General features: G+C 44.2%; 1 protein-coding gene across 2 annotated transcripts in view; it reads left to right on the top strand.

The window, feature by feature from the left end:
• The window catches only part of trps1 (trichorhinophalangeal syndrome I), an 84165-nt gene that overhangs the window by 26741 nt on the left and 37593 nt on the right, over positions 1–19831 (top strand). Inside the window, exons 2-8 of one of the 2 annotated variants that reach the window (XM_056416833.1) lie at positions 1313–2023; positions 2289–2398; positions 7549–8161; positions 8429–8643; positions 9150–9342; positions 10014–10248; positions 14071–14860. In XM_056416833.1, coding sequence (XP_056272808.1) covers positions 1313–2023; positions 2289–2398; positions 7549–8161; positions 8429–8643; positions 9150–9342; positions 10014–10248; positions 14071–14860 — 2867 coding nt within the window. Of the gene's footprint in view, positions 1–1312; positions 2399–7548; positions 8162–8428; positions 8644–9149; positions 9343–10013; positions 10249–14070; positions 14861–19831 lie in introns of those variants that run through there. The other variant, XM_056416841.1, reaches the window with a different exon arrangement.

Consider the following 19831-nt stretch of genomic DNA (forward strand, 5'->3'; position numbering starts at 1 on the left):
TATTTCACATTGATTATAATGACGGTGAGAGGTTTATGAAGCCAAAGGGGGTTTAACCCGAATGGGATTTGAAATGATAAAGAAAAGCAGAAGATAACGAATAGAAAGGAATAAAAGAGGGACAGGATGTGACACAGATAGCCGGTGAGAGATGAGAAAAGGGAGGATTTAAGTTGCCCCCGAAAACGAATAAAAGGCGAGCAGAAAGAGATGCAAGAAAGAAAGTGAAATGTGCAGAGCTGGAGGGGATGAATTGCAGTCTGCCGCCTCCCTCATCCATCTTTCTGATACGTGTGGTTTGATGTGGTTGTCTGTTGGCCATTCTCTTTCTCTCTCTCTCTTTCTATATATATATATATATATCTTTATCCCTCTCTCTCTCTACCACCCCGCCCTCTGAGTCTCTCTGATATGGTTTGGGTTTTGATGTGGCCCTTGCGTTGAAGATTCTCACGGATGGTTTCAATCATGATAAAAAAAAAAAAAGTTGCACTCCCTGGTTTAACAGGGGGGGGGGGGGAAGAAAAAAAAAAGTTGCACTTAACCCTTGTGTTGCCTTCGGGTCATTTTGACCCGATTCAATATTTAACCCTCCTGTCGCCTTCGGGTCAATTTGACCTGATTCAATGTTTAATGTCGGTGTTCTTTCGGGAGTCAACATACAAACATAAAGTACCTCACACTTAAACTTGGAAAACAATATTAATTCTAATAATTTTCTGGAGATTTTAATAGCTGGGGTCATATTGACCTCACGGGTAAAATATGTTAGTAAATATAAAGGTAACAGGAGGGTTAAACATTGAATCGGGTCATATTGACCCGAAGGCGACAGGAGGGTGAAACATTGAATCGGGTCAAATTGACCCGAAGGCAACACAAGGGTTAAGGATGCAACTAACATCCCGACACACACACCCCTGAAAGATCTCTCACAGCTGACATGTTTCTGATTTGCTGGGGCTGTTTTACTTTGACGAGGTCTGCGGTTGAGGATCGTCACAGATTTCCAGCATTCAAAGACAATTGTAAATTGAATCAAAGCTATTCTGTACACATACATCATTGTCAGAATTGTGTGTGTGTGTGTGTGTGTGTGTGTGTGCGCGTAGACACCTTGTATCTCTTAGTGTCTTCATTTCAAGGGATTATGAAAACCTGCTTGATATGCTCAACTCCCAGTTCTTTCATGTGTGCGTAAACAATGTACAGTCGACATGCTTCTGGCACCAAAACATCTCAACAATGAAACAACAAATAACAATGAAAAAACAAATAACTCCTTCTGTCGCTGTCGCTTTCACATTTTCAGAGATGGTGAGGAAGAAGAATCCCCCTATCCGGAGTGTGGGAGGTGAGGAGGAGGAGGAGGAAGAAGAGGGGAGGAGGCCTGCGGCAGAGGAAGAAGAGGAGGGAGAGGAGGAGGGGAGAGTAGGAGCAGAGGCCGAACGCATAAACCGACCCTCCGAACCGGAGTCCTCCGACCGGATCAGGGGAGACGAGGAGCAGGAAGAGGAGGAGGGAGAGAGCGAGTGCGTGTCCTCGTCCGTCTCTCCCTCGTCCGGCGGCGAGCGCGACAGCAACGAGGAGCGACGGGGGAGGAGCGGGAGAGGGGGCGGAGCCAGCCAAGGGGGAGCGGCGTTGACTGACAGACTCGAGAGCCAGTCGGAGGCCGAGGACGGGGAGAAGGGGATCGAGGAAGGAGAGAGGAGGGAAAGAGGCAGGGGGGGGGCAGACCACCTCACGGCTCCCCTCCTCTCCGCCCCCCACCTCCCCCCCAGACAGGAAGGAGGGGAGGAGTCGACAACGGACACCCCTCCGCTTTCTTCCAGCCCCTCTCCCAAACTCCAGGACTTCAAGTGCAACGTGTGTGGCTACGGTTACTATGGCAACGACCCCGCCGACCTGGTGAAGCACTTTAGGAAGTATCACCTGGGCCTGCACAACCGCACGCGGCAGGATGCTGCGCTCGACACGCACATCCTGGCCCTCCACAACATGGCTCCCCAAAACACCCCCCGAGGTAAGTGCTGCTCCCCTCCGACCGCGGTCCACTTGTGGGGATCCTCGTCGGGTCCAAAAGACGCGAATGGAAAACGACGCGGAGCGTTACAACTCCGGCGTCGCGTCGAGGTCGTTCAGTATACTCGGGGGTCCACCTGTTTCTCGTAACAACAACAACGTTTTCCTTCTTCCCAGAAGTCGGACATGTCCTGAGATTGTCGTCCCTCCGGCGGTCTTTGTTTATCTGTGCGGTCTGACCCTGTTCTTGTGCCCCTGCACCCCAGATGTCCAGGCGGCACAGGGGCAGCGGAGCCAAGCCAAAGAGTCGGGGAAGACGAGACCAGACATTCAGCAGCACAGGACCGTGATGATGAACGGCACGTATGACGTACAGGTGAGCGCGCCAGAACGACAGAAACACGCGCGGTGAGGAGGACTCGCTTTGTGTTGGGAATACACACCATTTACAGCATGTGCACAGTGCGCTTTCAAAGAAATGGGCAACAAAACCTGCTCACTCAAAGAAGCGGCAATAATGCCACTTTCACGATGACGAGTACAAATATAAAAGTTAATGAAAATAAAATAAACACACATAAAAGAACACAGAAGCCACAAATGCAGCCACACAGTGGTTATGTTGGTGCGGACAGCATTGGACACGTGAGAGAGAAGGTGAAGCGGTCAACAGAAGAAACGAAGGCGGAGGAAAGCTTTGGTTTGACGGCCCTGAGCTCAGGTTCACAATCCTGTTCACGACTTGACCAACGTGATCCCCTTGGACGTTTTTGTCTGTCGATGTTCTCAGATTTGGAAAACTACTTCCTGTGAGCAAACACAACTCACCTGGTCATTGGAGTTCATGGTTTTAATAAAACCATTTAATAAAGTTCCAAAGATGTTGTGCCACCTCGATGTCACCACACTGGTCTCAGGGCTACCTTAAATATATCAAACCGGTCAGGCAACAAGCTCTGAAACTTTAAATGGTTCTAAGGAATTCATTAGAGATCTTCAGATGCGATGCAGACGTTAATACATCTGTTTTACATCGTTGCATCTGCTTCCATAATTACAAACAAAGGGTCTTCTTTTCTGAGAACATTCTGAAAATATGGCAGTTATTATGGCAGTTATTAATACACAGACATGACTTGTCAAATGTTTGCAATCATATTCTTCATATTTTATCATATTTGGGGACTCTGTCAAAACGAGACACAAACTCAACGCTTACACCAACTGGATAGCAGTCATATTTCCAGCATTTTCTGAAAAAAGTTGTATTAAACTTTATTTCTGCTTAATAACTAGCATATGTAGACTTGAAGTCATGAATACCACTAATACACATTGATTAATGAATACCACTAAGAAACATTGATTGAGTTAACTTTTCATGATAAGCATTACATCTATAAATCCAGACCCATAACTTAACTGAGTAATGTATTGGGTCAAACAATCTGCAACTAGTTAGTAACAATGTGTGTGTGTGATTTAGACAGTGAGGCATTGTGGGACATGTTATAGAATGTAATAGACACAGACAACTGGCTGCACGCACAAGGACACACACTCTGCTTCATGTGCCACGTCCAGGCATTGCCTCTGCTCATACAGGTGACCTGCAGGCATCATAGGTTTGTAAATCATGGTTTATAAATCAATATTTGGTATCGCTTCATATCGCTCGAATTGCAAACAAATTGAAGTTTAGTATCCGATGGGAGCTATTTTGCAGGATGAAGACATGAGTTTTGCCTTTCGGTCCAATTAATAATTCCTTCGAGATATGCACCATCCATATCCTGAACGATTATCACATTTTGACCTCAATTACTGTAATTATATTCCATCATGCCACATTCAAATGTCTGACGTAATTCGCACCTGTCTGTAAATCAACAAATTAGACAATCAATGTGGGTCTTCGATGATTTGGTTTTATTGAAGCGATACTAATCAGTGAAATCAACAGCTGTAGACTGTGGGGGGTATAAAGCCAGCCAGGGTTCTGCTTAACGTTTAACAGTTTCATTATAGGAGATGATAAAGCCTCACACTTTATATTTCTGCTGTATTTGCTTGAAACTGCCATTTCTCAGCATGCACACACATTATCTATTGCTTTGTGTAAACTCATGCAAATCTTCAAAGTTACTTTTAATAACTGTTTTATTGTAGCTTTGATCTTTGACAGTCACTTCAGAGGCTGTGTCTTTTTGTGTGTATTGTAATATATGCAATATATATATGCACACAGGCTTTAATGATTGAATATTTATCATCAGTTTGGAATGAGTGTCTGTCAGAAGACCTTCATCAGGCCATCATTTGTGAATTAAACGGTCAGTAGGAGACATTGAAGTATTCTCCAGGAAAATTAATCTCCAAATTGTAGACTTAGTAAAAGCAATTTTGACCTCATTAAATTTAATGAATACGTTTACCTTCAGAGTTGACATTTTACGTTTTATGACTGCTGTGATATGTTTTGTCCATATCTCACAGGGTAATTATCAGGAATAAACCCATATGATTGATGTTTTTTAGTAGTGTGTTCCTTAAAAGTCCTGTCTCTCAATCGTAAATATGCTAAAAACAAATAATTATCCAAATAACTACATGGACCGTGAATACTGAGGAAAACATTTTTTGTTTCTAAATTAGGTCTTTTCAGGAGATATACTAAAAGTTGTAATTTCTCTTACAAAATCTATTTTATTTATCTTTCCCTGGATTATTTCTGAATTAGTTTCATGATTTAACCCTTGTGTTGCCTTCGGGTCATTTTGACCCGATTCAATGTTTAATGTCGGTGTTCTTTCCGGAGTCAACAAACAAACATAAAGTACCTCACACTTAAACTTGTAAAACAATATTAATTCTAATAATTTTCTGGAGATTTTAATAGCTGGGGTCATATTGACCTCAAGGGTAAAATATGTTAGTAAATATAAAGGTAACAGGAGGGTGAAACATTGAATCGGGTCATATTGACCCGAAGGCGACAGGAGGGTGAAACATTGAATCGGGTCAAATTGACCCGAAGGCAACACAAGGGTTAAGAACGTTGTCCCATCGTGTGGCGGAAGTTTCAAATTTCACGAGTAATATATTCACAATAGAATGAATATTAAGTGATTAGATGTGACACAACATTGATTGATCGCATTATCAAAGAATGTGATCCAATGCAGTTATAACAAAAAATCATTCTATCCTTTTTTATAAAAAGAGTTTCTCCTCAACACGGTGTCTTGCGCTCTGATTGGCTGGAGCTCCCCAACAGGTCAGATGTTGACCCTGCGAGGTGACGCATCGGCGATCCTCTCGCCGGCCTGCGCCTCTTAACAGCGAGCGCCGAGCCAACGGCCTCATCTGGGGAAGCGTGTAGAAAACCAGGCCGAAGACGTGTGTGTGTGAAGTAAACCTGCTACGGGGATATCACGGGGTCCTGCGTAACCTACAGTTGTTTTCATTTAATTAATGGTCATTCTTCTGCACTCGGACTACTCAATTGGGTCAGGGTTTAAGACCGATGTGTGAACAGTAGGGTTTTGTCCGAAAGGTTTAAACAAGATGATCTAATAAACGTGTGGGTTTTTTCGTATATTTGTGTGTGTGTGTGTGTGTGTACGAGGACTTGTCAAGGAGTTTCATTTCACTTAAACCAGGAGTTTGTAATTGCCGTCAGTCACGTAATGGACAGACACACACACACACACAGAGAGAGTCAGAAATAGAAAATCCAGTGGGTTTAAGTCGTCATTATGGAGAAAAACTGAATGTATAAAAAAAAACGAATGAAAGGGGTCTCTATTCTCTCCATCCCTCTTTGCTTCGCTTTCTCTCTCTCCCGCCCACGTTTGGAAAGTTCCATGTTGTCATTTGCTGAGGCGAGATGCCCTGTCAACCAATGACATTAGGGAAAAAAACGACTCTGGGAGGAAAGGGACAGAGGAGAGTAGGAAAGAGCAAGAGAGATGGAGGAGGAAAGGAGAGAAGGGAGTGAAAGAGACAGCGAGAAAAGGCTTTAAAACCAGTAGTCATCATCGACTATAGGCGGGGTAATGAAACAGCTGTCAGACACATTTAACCTTCTTTTTCGAGCTTCGTTCTCCAGTTGTCCCTCTCATCATTTACCTTCATCTTTTCTTCACCTTCAACTCAGCTCTGCCTTTTTTCTTTGCTCACTTTTTCCCTTTTTTTTCTTCTTCTCTCTCCTCAATTTGCTTTTTATCCGCCTTTGGCCTCGTTCTTCTCCACCTCTCTTCCTCAACTTTCACACTTTCCCATCAACCTGTCCCACTTGTCCTCGCCCTCTCTCCTCTCTCTCTCTCTTCCCCCCTCCCTTCCCCCCTCCTCTTTGTGTCTTTCTGCCGATTCTGCTCGCCGTAATGACTTGATGTTTGGCTCGTCTCTAATTGCCCGGACAGGGTCTGTCGGACGTGATGATTGGATGATTGTTTTCGTGAGATCACACACAGTAATAGCTCTCATTTAGCTTTCTGAAGTCATTCCCTTCTACAAAGCTGAAATGTACCATCTCACATTTTTATATTACTTTACGCTCTCTTTTTGTAGCCCGTATAAATGTTTTGCTCAGTCGATAGCTGTTAGGTATTTTCGTTAACCGTAAGTGGTTTATTGACCAAGATTTAATTGCAAAAAAAGGGAAAACAAAGCAATTTTCACAGAATTGTTCTCCCAAAAGTACAGAAGTAGCACCTGGATGCAAGAATTAATTAATGACTTGAAGATTTATTGGGAGTTTACAACCATGTTTAAGAGTTAAAATACAAAATACATACAATAATTTGATATTCACGATTGAAATTAATCTTAATTTTCCAGCTCAATGCCCTTTTAGAAACCATATCTCTTTGCTCTCTAAACATGCTGCTTACCATTTGCATTTTTTTCTCGCCAAACCTCCATTACAAGGCTGCCAGCAGTCCGCACCAAACCACAGATTCATAAGAGACAAATCCATAAGTCTAATGCATGTCAGTGACCGACTGCTCACCAATAGCACGAGCAGCACATCTCCGGCAGACGAGGAGCGGAGCTAACGCAAAGCAGACGCGTGTCCGGTTGCTCGCTAGAACATAATCGCGGCCCCATCGCATACCACAGTGGAGCCTGATGGATGTTATTGGTCAGCTAGTTCAAGTTTGAGCAACCTTTAATAGTTAGTTACAGAAAATTATGGATTATGTTCGTCGTAAACTGAAGCATGAATTTTATATCTGCTGCATAGAAATAAAAAATGACAATTTAATGACATTTTTATTTCATCACTGATCCCTGTAGTGCACAATAAAAAAATAAAAATCAGAACAAAACTCTGTTACTACATTTCTTATTTTAGTGAAGGTATTCCTCGGTGGTGATCGTGCTGTTGCAGAGTCATGTTTCCTTAAATTCACGAACGACCTTTCAAATGTGAATCGTAGTTCTGATATGTACATGTATGATGTGCAGAGATTGATTTTTAAATCTGTTGTCACCGATCCCTCTCTTTCTGCTCGTCAACAGGTGACGCTGGGTGCCACGCTGATCGGGATTGGCCGGAAGACCTCTGATTGCCAGGGCAATACCAAGTACTTTCGCTGCAAATTCTGCAACTTCACCTACATGGGCAGCAACTCCTTAGAACTCGAACAACACTTCATGACCTCGCATCCAAATAAAGTAAAAAGTCCGTCAACCACGCCCCTGCTGGCCACCAACAACCTGGCAATGCACGACAACCAGGGGAAGCGGGGGAGTCAGATGCTAGACGGGGTGGAGAGAGTCTCGGTGAGAGCGGAAGACGACTCTTTGGTCGGCTACGCCGTCCCGGTCCGGGCGTCTTCGGACCCGTCAGGCTGGGCGGGCGGGCCCGGCCGAGATGCCGTGCAGACATATTATTGGTGTAAATTCTGTAGCTGGAGCTGCGAGTGGTCAGGGGGCTCGGCGAAGCTTTTAGAGCACTACGAACAAAGACACAGAATGACCACGGGAGGTACGATGAGCCCCGGCAACTCTACTCTCGGGGGGATGGACAGAGAGAGGGAGAGAGGGGGGAGACGAGAGGGTGGAGAGAGAGGCCACGCGTCGTCCAAAAGCCGCAAAGACCTCTCAACCAACCCATCCAGCACCAGCCAAGGTAGGAGAGCCTGTGGTCACGCGTGGTTGTGCTTTTCTTTACATGCTGATTAGTGGATGGTGGCTGCACAAGATCAAGAGGAGCAACTTTAAATAGGAGTGTAATGTGTTGTACTTCCTCTCGTACTGTGATGCTCCTCCGACTCTGACACTGCTGACTTTGACTTATCTGCTGGTACAAATACTTCAACACTGCTTCTTGATCACTTCTGGTGCTTGATGCGTTTTTTTTTTTAACAGACCTTTGCTCTTTGTTTTCTGCCCCTAGGAGACCCCAACAGCAGCGATTCAGAAGCAGTGGTGACCAGTTATAACTGTCAGTTGTGTGATTTCCGCTACTCGATGGCCCACAGTGCAGACGTGATCGTGGTGGCACCTCTGCTGCTGCACTACCAGCACAACCACTCCATCCACAGATGCTGCATCCAGCACTGCATGTATTGTCCGCAGGGCCTCTGTCAGCCGCTGAAGCACCTGGGGGAGGTGAGATTAATATAATATTCACATGTTTATTTGCTCGGTGTTTGCTTGGCAATTAGAAGGAGAATTGCGCCTTTTTTTGCGAGCACCAATAAATAAAAATGTAATATGTGAACTAGTGGAAATTTAATTGTTCCAATTTTCCAGCCTAGTTAAAATTCCCTCGCTTCCTCCAAACCGCCCACACACACACACACACACACACACACACACACACACCTCCCCCCCCCCACCCTCCTTTGTGCCAGCTGCCAAACGGTGCCATTGCAGCTGTTAAGAATGCAACAACAACAAAAAAAGGATGGTTAACATCCAACATCGGGGGTTGGCATCGTTCGGTTAATGATCCACATTCATTCCGATGTCACCTGACACAAGACACGATCGCATCACAACAGAAGAAAACAAATTATTGAAGTCTCGATTCTCCCCGGTGTGCAGAGTGATGAGTAATGCATGCAAAGAGCCGCGCCGCTCCTCCCTGAGCTCCGTCTGATTCCTCCACCCAGGTGTCTCACCCCTTTGCGTGTCGGAAGCCCAGCTGCCCGAAATGCTGCTCCAAGTTCCCTCCGTCCACCAAGCAGCAGCAGGACACCGCCGGATCCAAACCTGCCACCCCTCCTCATCTTAGAAGTGACCCCGGTGTGATTTCGGGATCAACTTTCCTCGCCTCTAACCCTGCGCATCCTGTCGTCACACAAGGTATTCAAAGTTATATATATATATACAGGACTGTCTCAGAAAATTAGAATATTGTGATAAAGTTCTTTATTTTCTGTAATGCAATTAAAAAAACAAAAATGTCATGCATTCTGGATTCATTACAAATCAACTGAAATATTGCAAGCCTTTTATTCTTTTAATATTGCTGATTATGGCTTACAGCTTAAGAAAACTCTAAAATCCTATCTCATAAAATTTGAATATTTCCTCAGACCAAGTAAAAAAAAAGATTTATAACAGCAAAACAAAATCAAACATTTGAAAATGTGTTTCCAGGTGTTTCGAGTTAATTAGACGATTCAAGTGATTTGTTTAATACCCTACTAGTATACTTTTTCATGATATTCTAATATTTAGAGATAGGATATTTGAGTTTTCTTAAGCTGTAAGCCATAATCAGCAATATTAAAAGAATAAAAGGCTTGCAATATTTCAGTTGATTTGTAATGAATCCAGAATGCATGACATTTTTGTTTTTTTAATTGCATTACAGAAAATAAAGAACTTTATCACAATATTCTAATTTTCTGAGACAGTCCTGTATACCTCATCTGCTATGTTAAGTCAGATGATGTTCTTTTTCTTTATGTAACATGATCCTTTTTGTTTTTCTCCTTCCTGATTCTTCCCGTTCTTCTTTTCTTAACCAGGCGTCACCCACTTGTGTGACCAGTGTGCGTTCGCCACCACCGACATCGACGTGTTGCTCCAGCACTACAAAAGCTGCCACACCCTGATTAACCTGAAGGGGGCACCGCCACACGTCAAGGCCGAGGAAGAGGTTGGGGGAGACAAGGAAGGGGGGCGAGGAGGAGAGAGGGAGTACTCTTGTACAAAGTGTCACTTCATCACGGAAGTGGAAGAAGAGATTTTTAGACACTACAGGTAAGAGAGGGAGATTAGAAAACATCAATGTAATACTAATATTTGTTTTAATTTATATCTGTATGTGTGATTCCACATAAAAGTGTTTTCTTCACAGGGTTGACTCAAAAACAAATCACCTGTTGCTACATTTTCTAAAACAGGTGACTGAATGTTAAACTTGATGGTGTGTCATATTCCAGTTGGAGCCCATGACTAAATGTTCTTGTTACTGGCTGACTGTGACGATACGAAGCTATTCCTTGAGATGATAAAGTATTGCTTGTGCATGGATTCAAGCACCTGTGATTCTCTTTCTTTTGACACCCAATTACCCACGTACCCGATGTCTGAATGCACTCATTTTCAGCAACAAGCTATTTAATAAATCATATATCCAAGATGCTCACAGGCACTATTCAGACAGACACAACTAGAAGCAACTCCGCTACATTGACATTCACAGATTTGTCATCTTTCAGAATGACAGGTCCTTTTCCAAACCGGCTGCCTTGCAAATTACGCACAACGCTACTTGCCCGGCGACATTTAAATCAGAGATTAAGGTGTGTTTTATTAGTTACGACAAATATAGCCCCGAGCCGCTGGCCTCAAGCAAAGATTTTACATTTTTACTTTTCAGTTTTCCCCAACTGTTGCAATTAGATTCCATGGAGCCTCAAACGGCTTTCTACAACTTTACATATGTAGTAGTCCTCGCCATGACTGGTAAACAGACTTTGATCCATACAATCTGCGGTTATGTTCCATTCCAGAATACTACTATTATTTTGACTGACTTTCCTTCCTGGAGCAGCTTTCTTCAAAAGGGATCAACCTGTCTTTTTCCACTTTTTTTGATTTTCAAATGATGCAAAACAGTAAAATGTCTTCTTTTTTCCGCTTGCACATGCAGAGGTCTGAGTACTGCATGTGTAGCCTGCAGCTGCAGAGAAAGACCTTTAAGAGCCTGAGGCTCCACAGCCATTCACTGCCAACGAAAAACATGCATATACATGCTCACTGGGTTTTTCAGTGGCATTGCAATCTCTATCAGTAAGTTAGGGTGGGAAAGAGAGAGAGGAGGAGAGAGAGAGAGAAGAGTGGTAGTGAGAGAAAGTTGTGGCTGAAGACAGACTGAGAGAGAACTGATGATTGCGTGAAATAGTATTGTGGATGCAAGTATTGATCCAGATGTTCACAAAGAAAGTCACCTACACATATTTTCTCTCACACGCACACACACACACCGCGCACACAATTACAGGCTGACAGAGCCATCTTAGTGAGTTTCTGCTCAGAATCAATGCACGATTTAAACATATTTCAGGGCAGAGAAAAAAGAAGAAGATGGGGACAGAAGGGATGGGGATACAGACAGAAAGGAAAGTGAAAAGGAAAGACAAGCTATTGAAGGGAAGCGTAATAAAGTGGAGAGAAGAGGGTGACCAAGCTAGGGGGAGAATGAGAAGGTGTGGAGGGCAGTTCACTCAGCCACATATCAACATCTCGGAGCTCAAATCAAATCAAACTGAAATAAAGCCAGAAAGTTTAACACCGCCACTAACATCAACCACACCTTAAAGGCCAAGTCTATTTAATCATAGGTTCCTCCGAACAGAGGACCAGGGTGTTTGGAGGAAGAAAAGTTACCGGCTGAATCTAACTAATCAATCTTCTTTTCAACTTTTACACCCAAACACTCTCTGAGGTTCTGACTAACACCAGCACCAGCCTATGAACACGCCCCTTTGTTGTGACAGCTGAGTGTGTATTATACAGTATAGTTAGAGTGTTTGTTTGTTTATTTATCTTAAAGATGTTTGGGCTTCAAAATAAGACGCAGGGCTTTTATTACACTTTCTAAGCAAATAAACCGTGCTCTGATTGTTTCTCGAGACCCGTCACAGATTACTAGTCCTTAATTCACAGGAAGAAGCAAACTAAATGTGAAGGTGCATATTTCATGACATGAACACGTTGTGTTTGTGATTCCATACAAACCCTAACCCACTGCTGCAATGACATTACATGTGTTATCTTCACTTGTTGCTATGAGGGATCCTTGCTTTGCTCTCTCTTGTTATGAGGACAATACAACACCTTTCTTTGCCACAATAACCTCTTATTGATTACATTTCTTCCTCAGCAGATATTTTTAATATTATATCTCACCAAGGACAGAGTTATGCAGAGACTTTTTATTCTTTTGGGATGCCAGCTCGCTCTTCAGAAATGTCCTAACCTTTAATACTACATGTCCGCTTTTCTTATTTTTTGCACAATTCAGCGTATGTTCGGTTGCCGTTGTACGTGTTCGGGCTCAAGCTGGGTCGGATCAGTACAAACTTCATTTAGGCCACTGTGTCTTTGTTCAGCATCTGGAGACATTTAAGTCCACTAGGTACAAGGTGCACTTTAGTCACACAATAATTATTACAAATTTCGACAATACCGAGACTAGTTTGATCTGATCAAGATGTTGTTTAAAGCCCCTCGTCGAAGTTTATTTACTTTAGCAATTCATGGAGGTCAATTGATAGACAAAGAAATATAATATATACAGAGAGAAATAAATAAAGATATATATATATATATACAAATATATCTTTATTTATATTTATATATGTGTATATATATATATATATATCTTTATATATATATATATGAGGAGAATCTAGAGCCCGAGGGCGGGTAGACCAGATAAATGACAATTTGGGAGTGTTTAGATGATTACATCCCACTGAGTCTAACCCGCCCGTTGCAATGTGGCGGTAATGAGAAGTCTCTGGTGAGAGAAACTCAAGCGAAGGCGACAGCAGAGACGAGCAAATTGCTGCTTTGGGATGAGATGCGAGTGAAATAAGTGGAAAGACTGTTTAGACCCTATTTTGAGTCAAAGTTACGCAACTAATTTATTTTTCAAAAATAATGGTTCAAATCAACTCCTATCACACACACATGCCAAGTCAAATTATTCTCAACTAACAAAACTCAAATGATTGATGTCTTTCTGTCATTGACTTTAAAAGTCTACTTCCGAGATGAATCAATTAATACAACAGTCAGATAACTAGATTATCTAAAGAGTTGTATTTTTCTCCTAAACATGTTTATATTTATATATGTTGGCTGCTTCTACTTGATATCTTCCCTATAATGCTAAATATAAAGCGTCTGCCCATCATGGGCCCACAGGAGTCCATGTCCTTGTAGACGCTCGATTGGTTGAGCTTGTCGGCCGCACAAGAGGCATAAACAGTTCTAGCCAGGAACACCGTGTGTGTCGTATATATCTGGTCAGCCGTTGCCTTGCCAACAGGAAACCCATGTGGTTTGTTGATGGGTGATTCATGTCTTGTCATTCAGATTCATTCACATTCCTCACTGTGTTGTAATTCGTGGTGATTTAGTGGAACACTGACTCACCTTTGGTTACTCCTGAAGTTGGGAGGGGGCACATGCACTTTAAATGCAATGTAGTTGATTCAGGGAATAGATGTTCTTCCAAATGAGATCCATGAAAAACTTTTGTATTGAATATCTGTTATACGCAGGCCTTTAAAAATGGTTAGAAATGAATCCTTTACACATTTGTAATCGACGGACGGGAAAACAAACTGTGAATCTTAACTCTCAGCTCATCTCGGCTCGTTCTCATTCGTGTTACTGTTCTGCGTTAAAATAAGATTCAATGATACAAATCAAGAGGTCGGGGTCACAGTGTTGTCCACACAGACCTAAGAATACACTATTGATGTTTATATGTTTAAAGAGTGTTGGTGCAAAAATTTAATTGTCTTCATTATAATTAATGTTCCGCCCCCCCCCCTCTATCTGCAGGCGTGTCCACGCGTGTTGCCGTTGCCGACGCTGTGACTTCACAGCACCCGATTCGTCAGCCCTCCTCGACCATTTTAACTCGGCCCACTGCCAGGACTCCGCTCCCTCACTGACGACGACCTCCTTAGCCAACTCACTGACGCCTTCGTTAACGCTCTCGGCCAATGGCTGCTCAGCTCCCTCCACCGTGGCCATCAAAGAGGAGAGCAAGGGCGATCTTCGCCTCCTTTACTCCCTTGCACCGCCCGAGGGACGGCTGGCAGAGGGGGGCAGAGAGGAGGCGGGTGTGGTGGTGAAAAGTGAGGGAGGCGAGGAGAAAGAGAGAGAGCGGGAGAAAGGCTGGGTTCTCGGGGAGACGCGAGGACTCGGAGAAAGAGGAGGTGAGCAGGCCCACGGTCTCCTCTGGGTGCCCAAGGAGCGAATGGGACCTGAACGGGGAGTCGAACGAGGAGCAGGAGGAGGGAGCCCCTCTCTTTTCTCCTCCCCCCTCTCTTTGTCGTTTGTTTCAGCCAATCACGACGCCTCGCAGCAGAAAAGAGGCGTGACTTCGCCGAGCATGGTTTACCTGGGAGACACCAAGTCCTTTTTGGGAGATACCAAGTCCTTTTTGGGAGATGCCAGTCTGTATGGAGGTGGGAGGTCAGGAGGAGCCACTGCAGGCGGAGGCGGAGCGGAGAAACCCAGCCGGATGCCTCAGCAGTACACGGGAGGAGGAGGAGGAGGGAGTGGAGGTGGAGGAGGCCAGGAGAAAGGAGGAGCCGCTAAAGAGGAGTCCCAATCCCTTCTACGGGTAAGGTGGAGTGTGTGTGCTCTCCCTCCAGCTCCCCTCATTCTCACCGCCCCTCTGCCTCACGTTCGCCTCATTCTCTCACTCCTCACCACTCGTCTCCTTTGTCCCACTAACGCCCTGATTTGAGCTTTTAGCTGCGACTCTCGAGTGGGAGGCCTTTGTAGCCGGACCTCTCTGGCCAGATTCTACCTGCTGAGAGCATTGGTTCTCTGAGGGCTTCTATGAATACGCCTTCGTCTTCGTTCCCTTTGAATTCAGATGTGAGGATGAGACCTCATGCGGAGAGCCGCTTCAACTAGTCCTGTAATTCCTCCGTCATATTTGGAGTCCTTCTGCAGATTGTCCTTTGCGTCCTCACACGCTCGCCACTCCTCATGTCTCTGAGCTCTTGTCCATGTGTCTGTAATTCCATGACGTCGTTTCCTTGCCCGTAAGTTGCATTTGTCGCCCCTTTAAAATGAGATTTTAACTCGCAGCAGGGAGAAACTTGCCTGTTGCTACAGCAACGGGGGAGGCAAACTGACAGTTCCCATGGTTACCACCTGTCAGTTTGCTCCCTCATCCTACTTTTCAGGCCACAATGCTTTTTACTTCAGTGATGTCATGGACTGGTAGGAACAGACTGTGGTTTGCCAGCGCTGCACAGCTTTTTGGCTATGATCACATTAGATCAGAATAGACTGTCTGTGTGTGTGTGTGTGTGTGTGTGTGTGTGTGTGTGTGTGTGTGTGGTTTCTGGATACTCACATGGGTCTATGTAAGTGGTACAATTGAGTGTGAAGTGGTGTTTGTGAGTTTAGTGTGCGAGTTGACTGTATGGCGTCTTTGTACGAGTTGTGGGTTATTTTGTTGTGTGTGTGTGTGTCTGTGTGCGTGTGTGTGTCTGTGTGTGTGTGAGGTGTTGGCAGTAACTTGGCAGACTGGGCTGGGTGGGGCAGCAAGAGGTTTACTCATTATCGAGGGTGGGGCCGTGTGTGTGTGTGTGTGTGTGAGAGAGAGACTATGCGTGAGAGAGAAAAGGGAGGACAAGTGAGATGAAGATAGGGAGAGTCGGATGGAGATAAAACAAGTTAACCCCTTAACGTGCAGCGCGTCCCTTTGTTCCCCAGATAAGCAGCTTCCTAGGTGTTGGTCATGATGAGCTGACACTGTCCTGACTCTAACTCCGTACTCATGCAGACGTGAGATGGACATGATTCCTCCGTCAGTTTGAAGTCCGTAAGTTTGCGATGGTTCAACCATCAGTGGGTCAGTGCGGGTTGAAGCTCAAATGACAGGTTCCGTGTCCACGTGCTGCGACTGCACGTGTGAACACGTCCGCCTCCGGAGGCACCCGATGCTCTTCAAAACCACGTCTGCTCTCCGTGACTTTTCTTTGGATCATTCCAGAACATGAAAGAAAATAAAGCAAGGGATGGTGTGAAGGTGAGAAGACAAAAGAGGAAGACTGGGATGGGATAGTTTATTCGAGAAGATGCTGAACAAGACACATCACTTCAACATTGCCTTTGCTATTATCTTCCTCTCCCTTGCCTCAATACACAATATGTGTGCTCAGTTTCCATGGCATGCTCTGACATGTCCAACGCAAACACACACATGTACCGCATACACACAAACACACACACCATGACTCATCAATGGGCAGGGTAAGGGAGAGACACTAATGCAGAGGATCATGTGAAGTAGCTTAGTACACACACGCATACACACACACACACACACACACACACATATTGACACTTAACAACACAAAGCAGACGTTTTGTTTGCGAGTCTGAGTTATAAAAGGCGTATCCGCCCAAATGCAAATTGACTCTTTGTAAATGTCATGTGAGAAGTGGAGTGAGGGGGGGGGGGTGGAGGGATGGGGATGGAGGGAGAGCGATGGTGGGAGGATGCAGGAAGTGGGTAAGTCGGGAGGAAGCCAAGAATTAAAGAGACACAAAGTCCTGTTTCATCTCTGTGTGTGTGTGTGTGTGTGTGTTTATTTGTTTTTATATGCACTTGTGTGTGTCTCCCGCACCTCACCTGTTCTTTCTTTTCACTTCTGCATCGATCCGTCTCTCCCCTTTTTCTTTTCTTTCTTTCATTTGCCTCCTTTTCCTCAAAGTACAACTCACCTGATACGCAGGGATCGATGCACATCTCACACAGAAGCTTTCAGGCGTGCACACACACACACACACACACACACAGAACCAGAGTTCTTAGTATTATGAGGCGTTTTGCTCCGTAGACTGAAGAACATATTTTATTTTGAATGGCCGGCTCTATGATTAGAGCACAGTGTTACTTTGTTGAGACATTGTCCAGCTATATATAGGATTAGTTTTCAAAGTAATGTATTGAAGTCATTTTCTCAGCCTGATTTTATTCTCTGACATTCTGAGTGACTATATGAGGCAAGGATGGAAAGCGTATGAGGTTTATAGATGAAATTAACGTAAAAGCTTTGGTTAGCATTTGAGTTTATAAATGGAATGAGACAGACTTTGAGTAATGGTGGTCTTTCGAGTTAAGCGGGGCTGAGGAAGGTCCGCCTCCGAGCCAAAACATATGTGAAGATACCCAAACATATGTGAATCGACCCAAAACTGGGATCATTTAATAAATCCCAGACGGCGATTTCAAAGGGAATTCCACCCCAAGGACAGCAGAGAGTAGATAAATGGACGCAAGCAGGGAGAGGAAGACATTGTGGATATGTGACCTTACAAACACAATATAATTGTGTTCATCTTATGTGGTCATAATGCAAGACTGGAATGTGAACCTTCAGGGTTTTAAAAGTCCCATGCGTGACATTCAATTCCATTTGAGTGGAAGGACAGAAAATAGAGACGAACCGAGAGAGATAAACGGGAACGTGTGCTTTCAGCAGATCAGAGAAGAGTTTCATTAAAGCTCCCCTCGTTTACATTTCTGCCCGACGGAGCTAATTACGTTTTAAAGACACACACACACACACACATACACACAATACACTCAGACACACGCAGCTGTATTTCCATAAAGTCCTCATTACTTTGCATCCTATTTTCCTGCTTCCGTCTTTCTTCAGGTAAATTCATGCGTGTCAGTGTACATGTGCATCTGTGTGTGCGTTTCCCTGCTTGTTACTTCATTATGTGCGCTGGGTCTGCGTTTGCCTTCTCTGAGAGTGTGTTTGTGTGTGTGTGTTTTGTAAGGAAATTAAAGCATGAATTGAAGTTATTTTTTCCGTGGTGATAATTTAACATCACTTCATATCCGCTACAGGAAATGATGGCGCTTGTGTGTGTGTGTGTGTGTGTTTGTATGTGTGTGTGTGTCTCATTGTGCTCTGTTTGTGTTTTTGCTTTTTTGAAGACAAAAAAGGGGAAATAAATGTTGGTGATTTAACTTCAGAATTGTGTTCCTGAACTGAACCGCTGTGCTATGTACTCTATTTACTCTATTCTATTTCCTGGCATTATGTGTTGCACTCCTACTATAACGTCATGAGATTAATCCTTCATGATGGCCTTTAATGTACTTCTGTGTTCTGCTCAGTTTCTTCTATAGACCCGATTTATAGAGGCTCCCTTGAGGCTACAAAAGCTCTAAAATAATATATAGTGATATGCTATCGACTCTTCCAGCAGCCATTAAACATCCATACAGTCATCCATTAGCCGATAATCGATAATATATTTTTCAAAGTCAGGAAGCAAAACACAGGAACTCTGCTTGGGGACTTTTAGTAGTCTGCTGATCCTCTGCTGAAGCATCACGCATACAGTCCCTTGTGAGAATGGGCAGTCTTTATTCTTTCTGCTTGTAAGTGCTCTCATGTGACTGTCGGAAAAATGGAAGACGTGCTGATATTCACCAACCTGCACACACACACACACACACACACACACACACACACACACACACACACACACACACACACACGCAGACAGAGTTGACTGTCCCGGGCCGTTCAGTTTGTTTGTGGAGCAGTCACATTTCCCATCAGGACGCAGACTCAAATAAACAGAGCCATGCTGGAAAGAAGTATAAAAGTGTGTGTGAGGTAGTGCGTGCGTGGGTTTGTGTGGTTGTGTGACTCGTGTGTATAATCCAGGCGGTGTTTAGTGTAAAAGAAACATAATCAAACAACCTGTTTGCAGTCATTCTGAGCTGTGTGTGTCCGTCTGTGGAGGTACTGGCGGATGGGCTTGTGAGTGTGTGTGTGTGTGTGTCTATGTGTGTGTGTGTGTGTTATGACCCACGTGTGGCTTTACGCTGTGTGACAGTCCACAGCAGTCTCATTGTCTGCTAGGAATATTACTTTTGGTTTGAAAAACAAATGACACCATTTTGACCACATTTAGACCCGTTTGGGATATTCCACACGCATTACAACTGACAACGTGCGTCGTGGAAAGGTGACAGCTCGGCGTTTTTTGGCTCTCACTCATCAAGAATCAGCATATTTGCTCCGATTGAGCGATTCCGACTCGTTTTTTTCGAGAGAAAAAACGTGAAAAGTCGAGTCCTTCTCAACCTGCTTGGGAAACTTTTTACCGCATCCCAAAGTGTTTATGTCAGTCATCACAGAAGAGGACATTATATTGAGTTTGAATTTCAGTTTTCTTTTTTCCTCGGGTTACTCTTTCGCAGCAGGGTGGTGTCGTGACTCGTCACGTGTCCCTCGGCTGAGGCCCGATCTCCCCTGCTGAAGTGCTCTTGAGCAAGACATTGAACCCATAATTGCTCCAGTAGCTGACCCCTGCAGTCTGACCTCCCCGTGGAGGAATTCCCCCTGCTGGGATCAGTGGAGTGTTAAGAGACGTCCCTGTGATTGTCGGAGCTTCGTTGGCGCTCGGTGAATCGTCCCTTTTCTGACAAAACAAACGGCGCCAGACTGGCACCGATGTCGGAAAGACAAACATATAAAAGCATTCCGATAGCTTCTAGATTAAGGACGATTAAACAAGCATCTTGATCTGAAAAGCATTC

Source organism: Pseudoliparis swirei, chromosome 1, assembly GCF_029220125.1.
Source record: "Pseudoliparis swirei isolate HS2019 ecotype Mariana Trench chromosome 1, NWPU_hadal_v1, whole genome shotgun sequence".
Taxonomy (NCBI): Eukaryota; Metazoa; Chordata; class Actinopteri; order Perciformes; family Liparidae; genus Pseudoliparis; species Pseudoliparis swirei.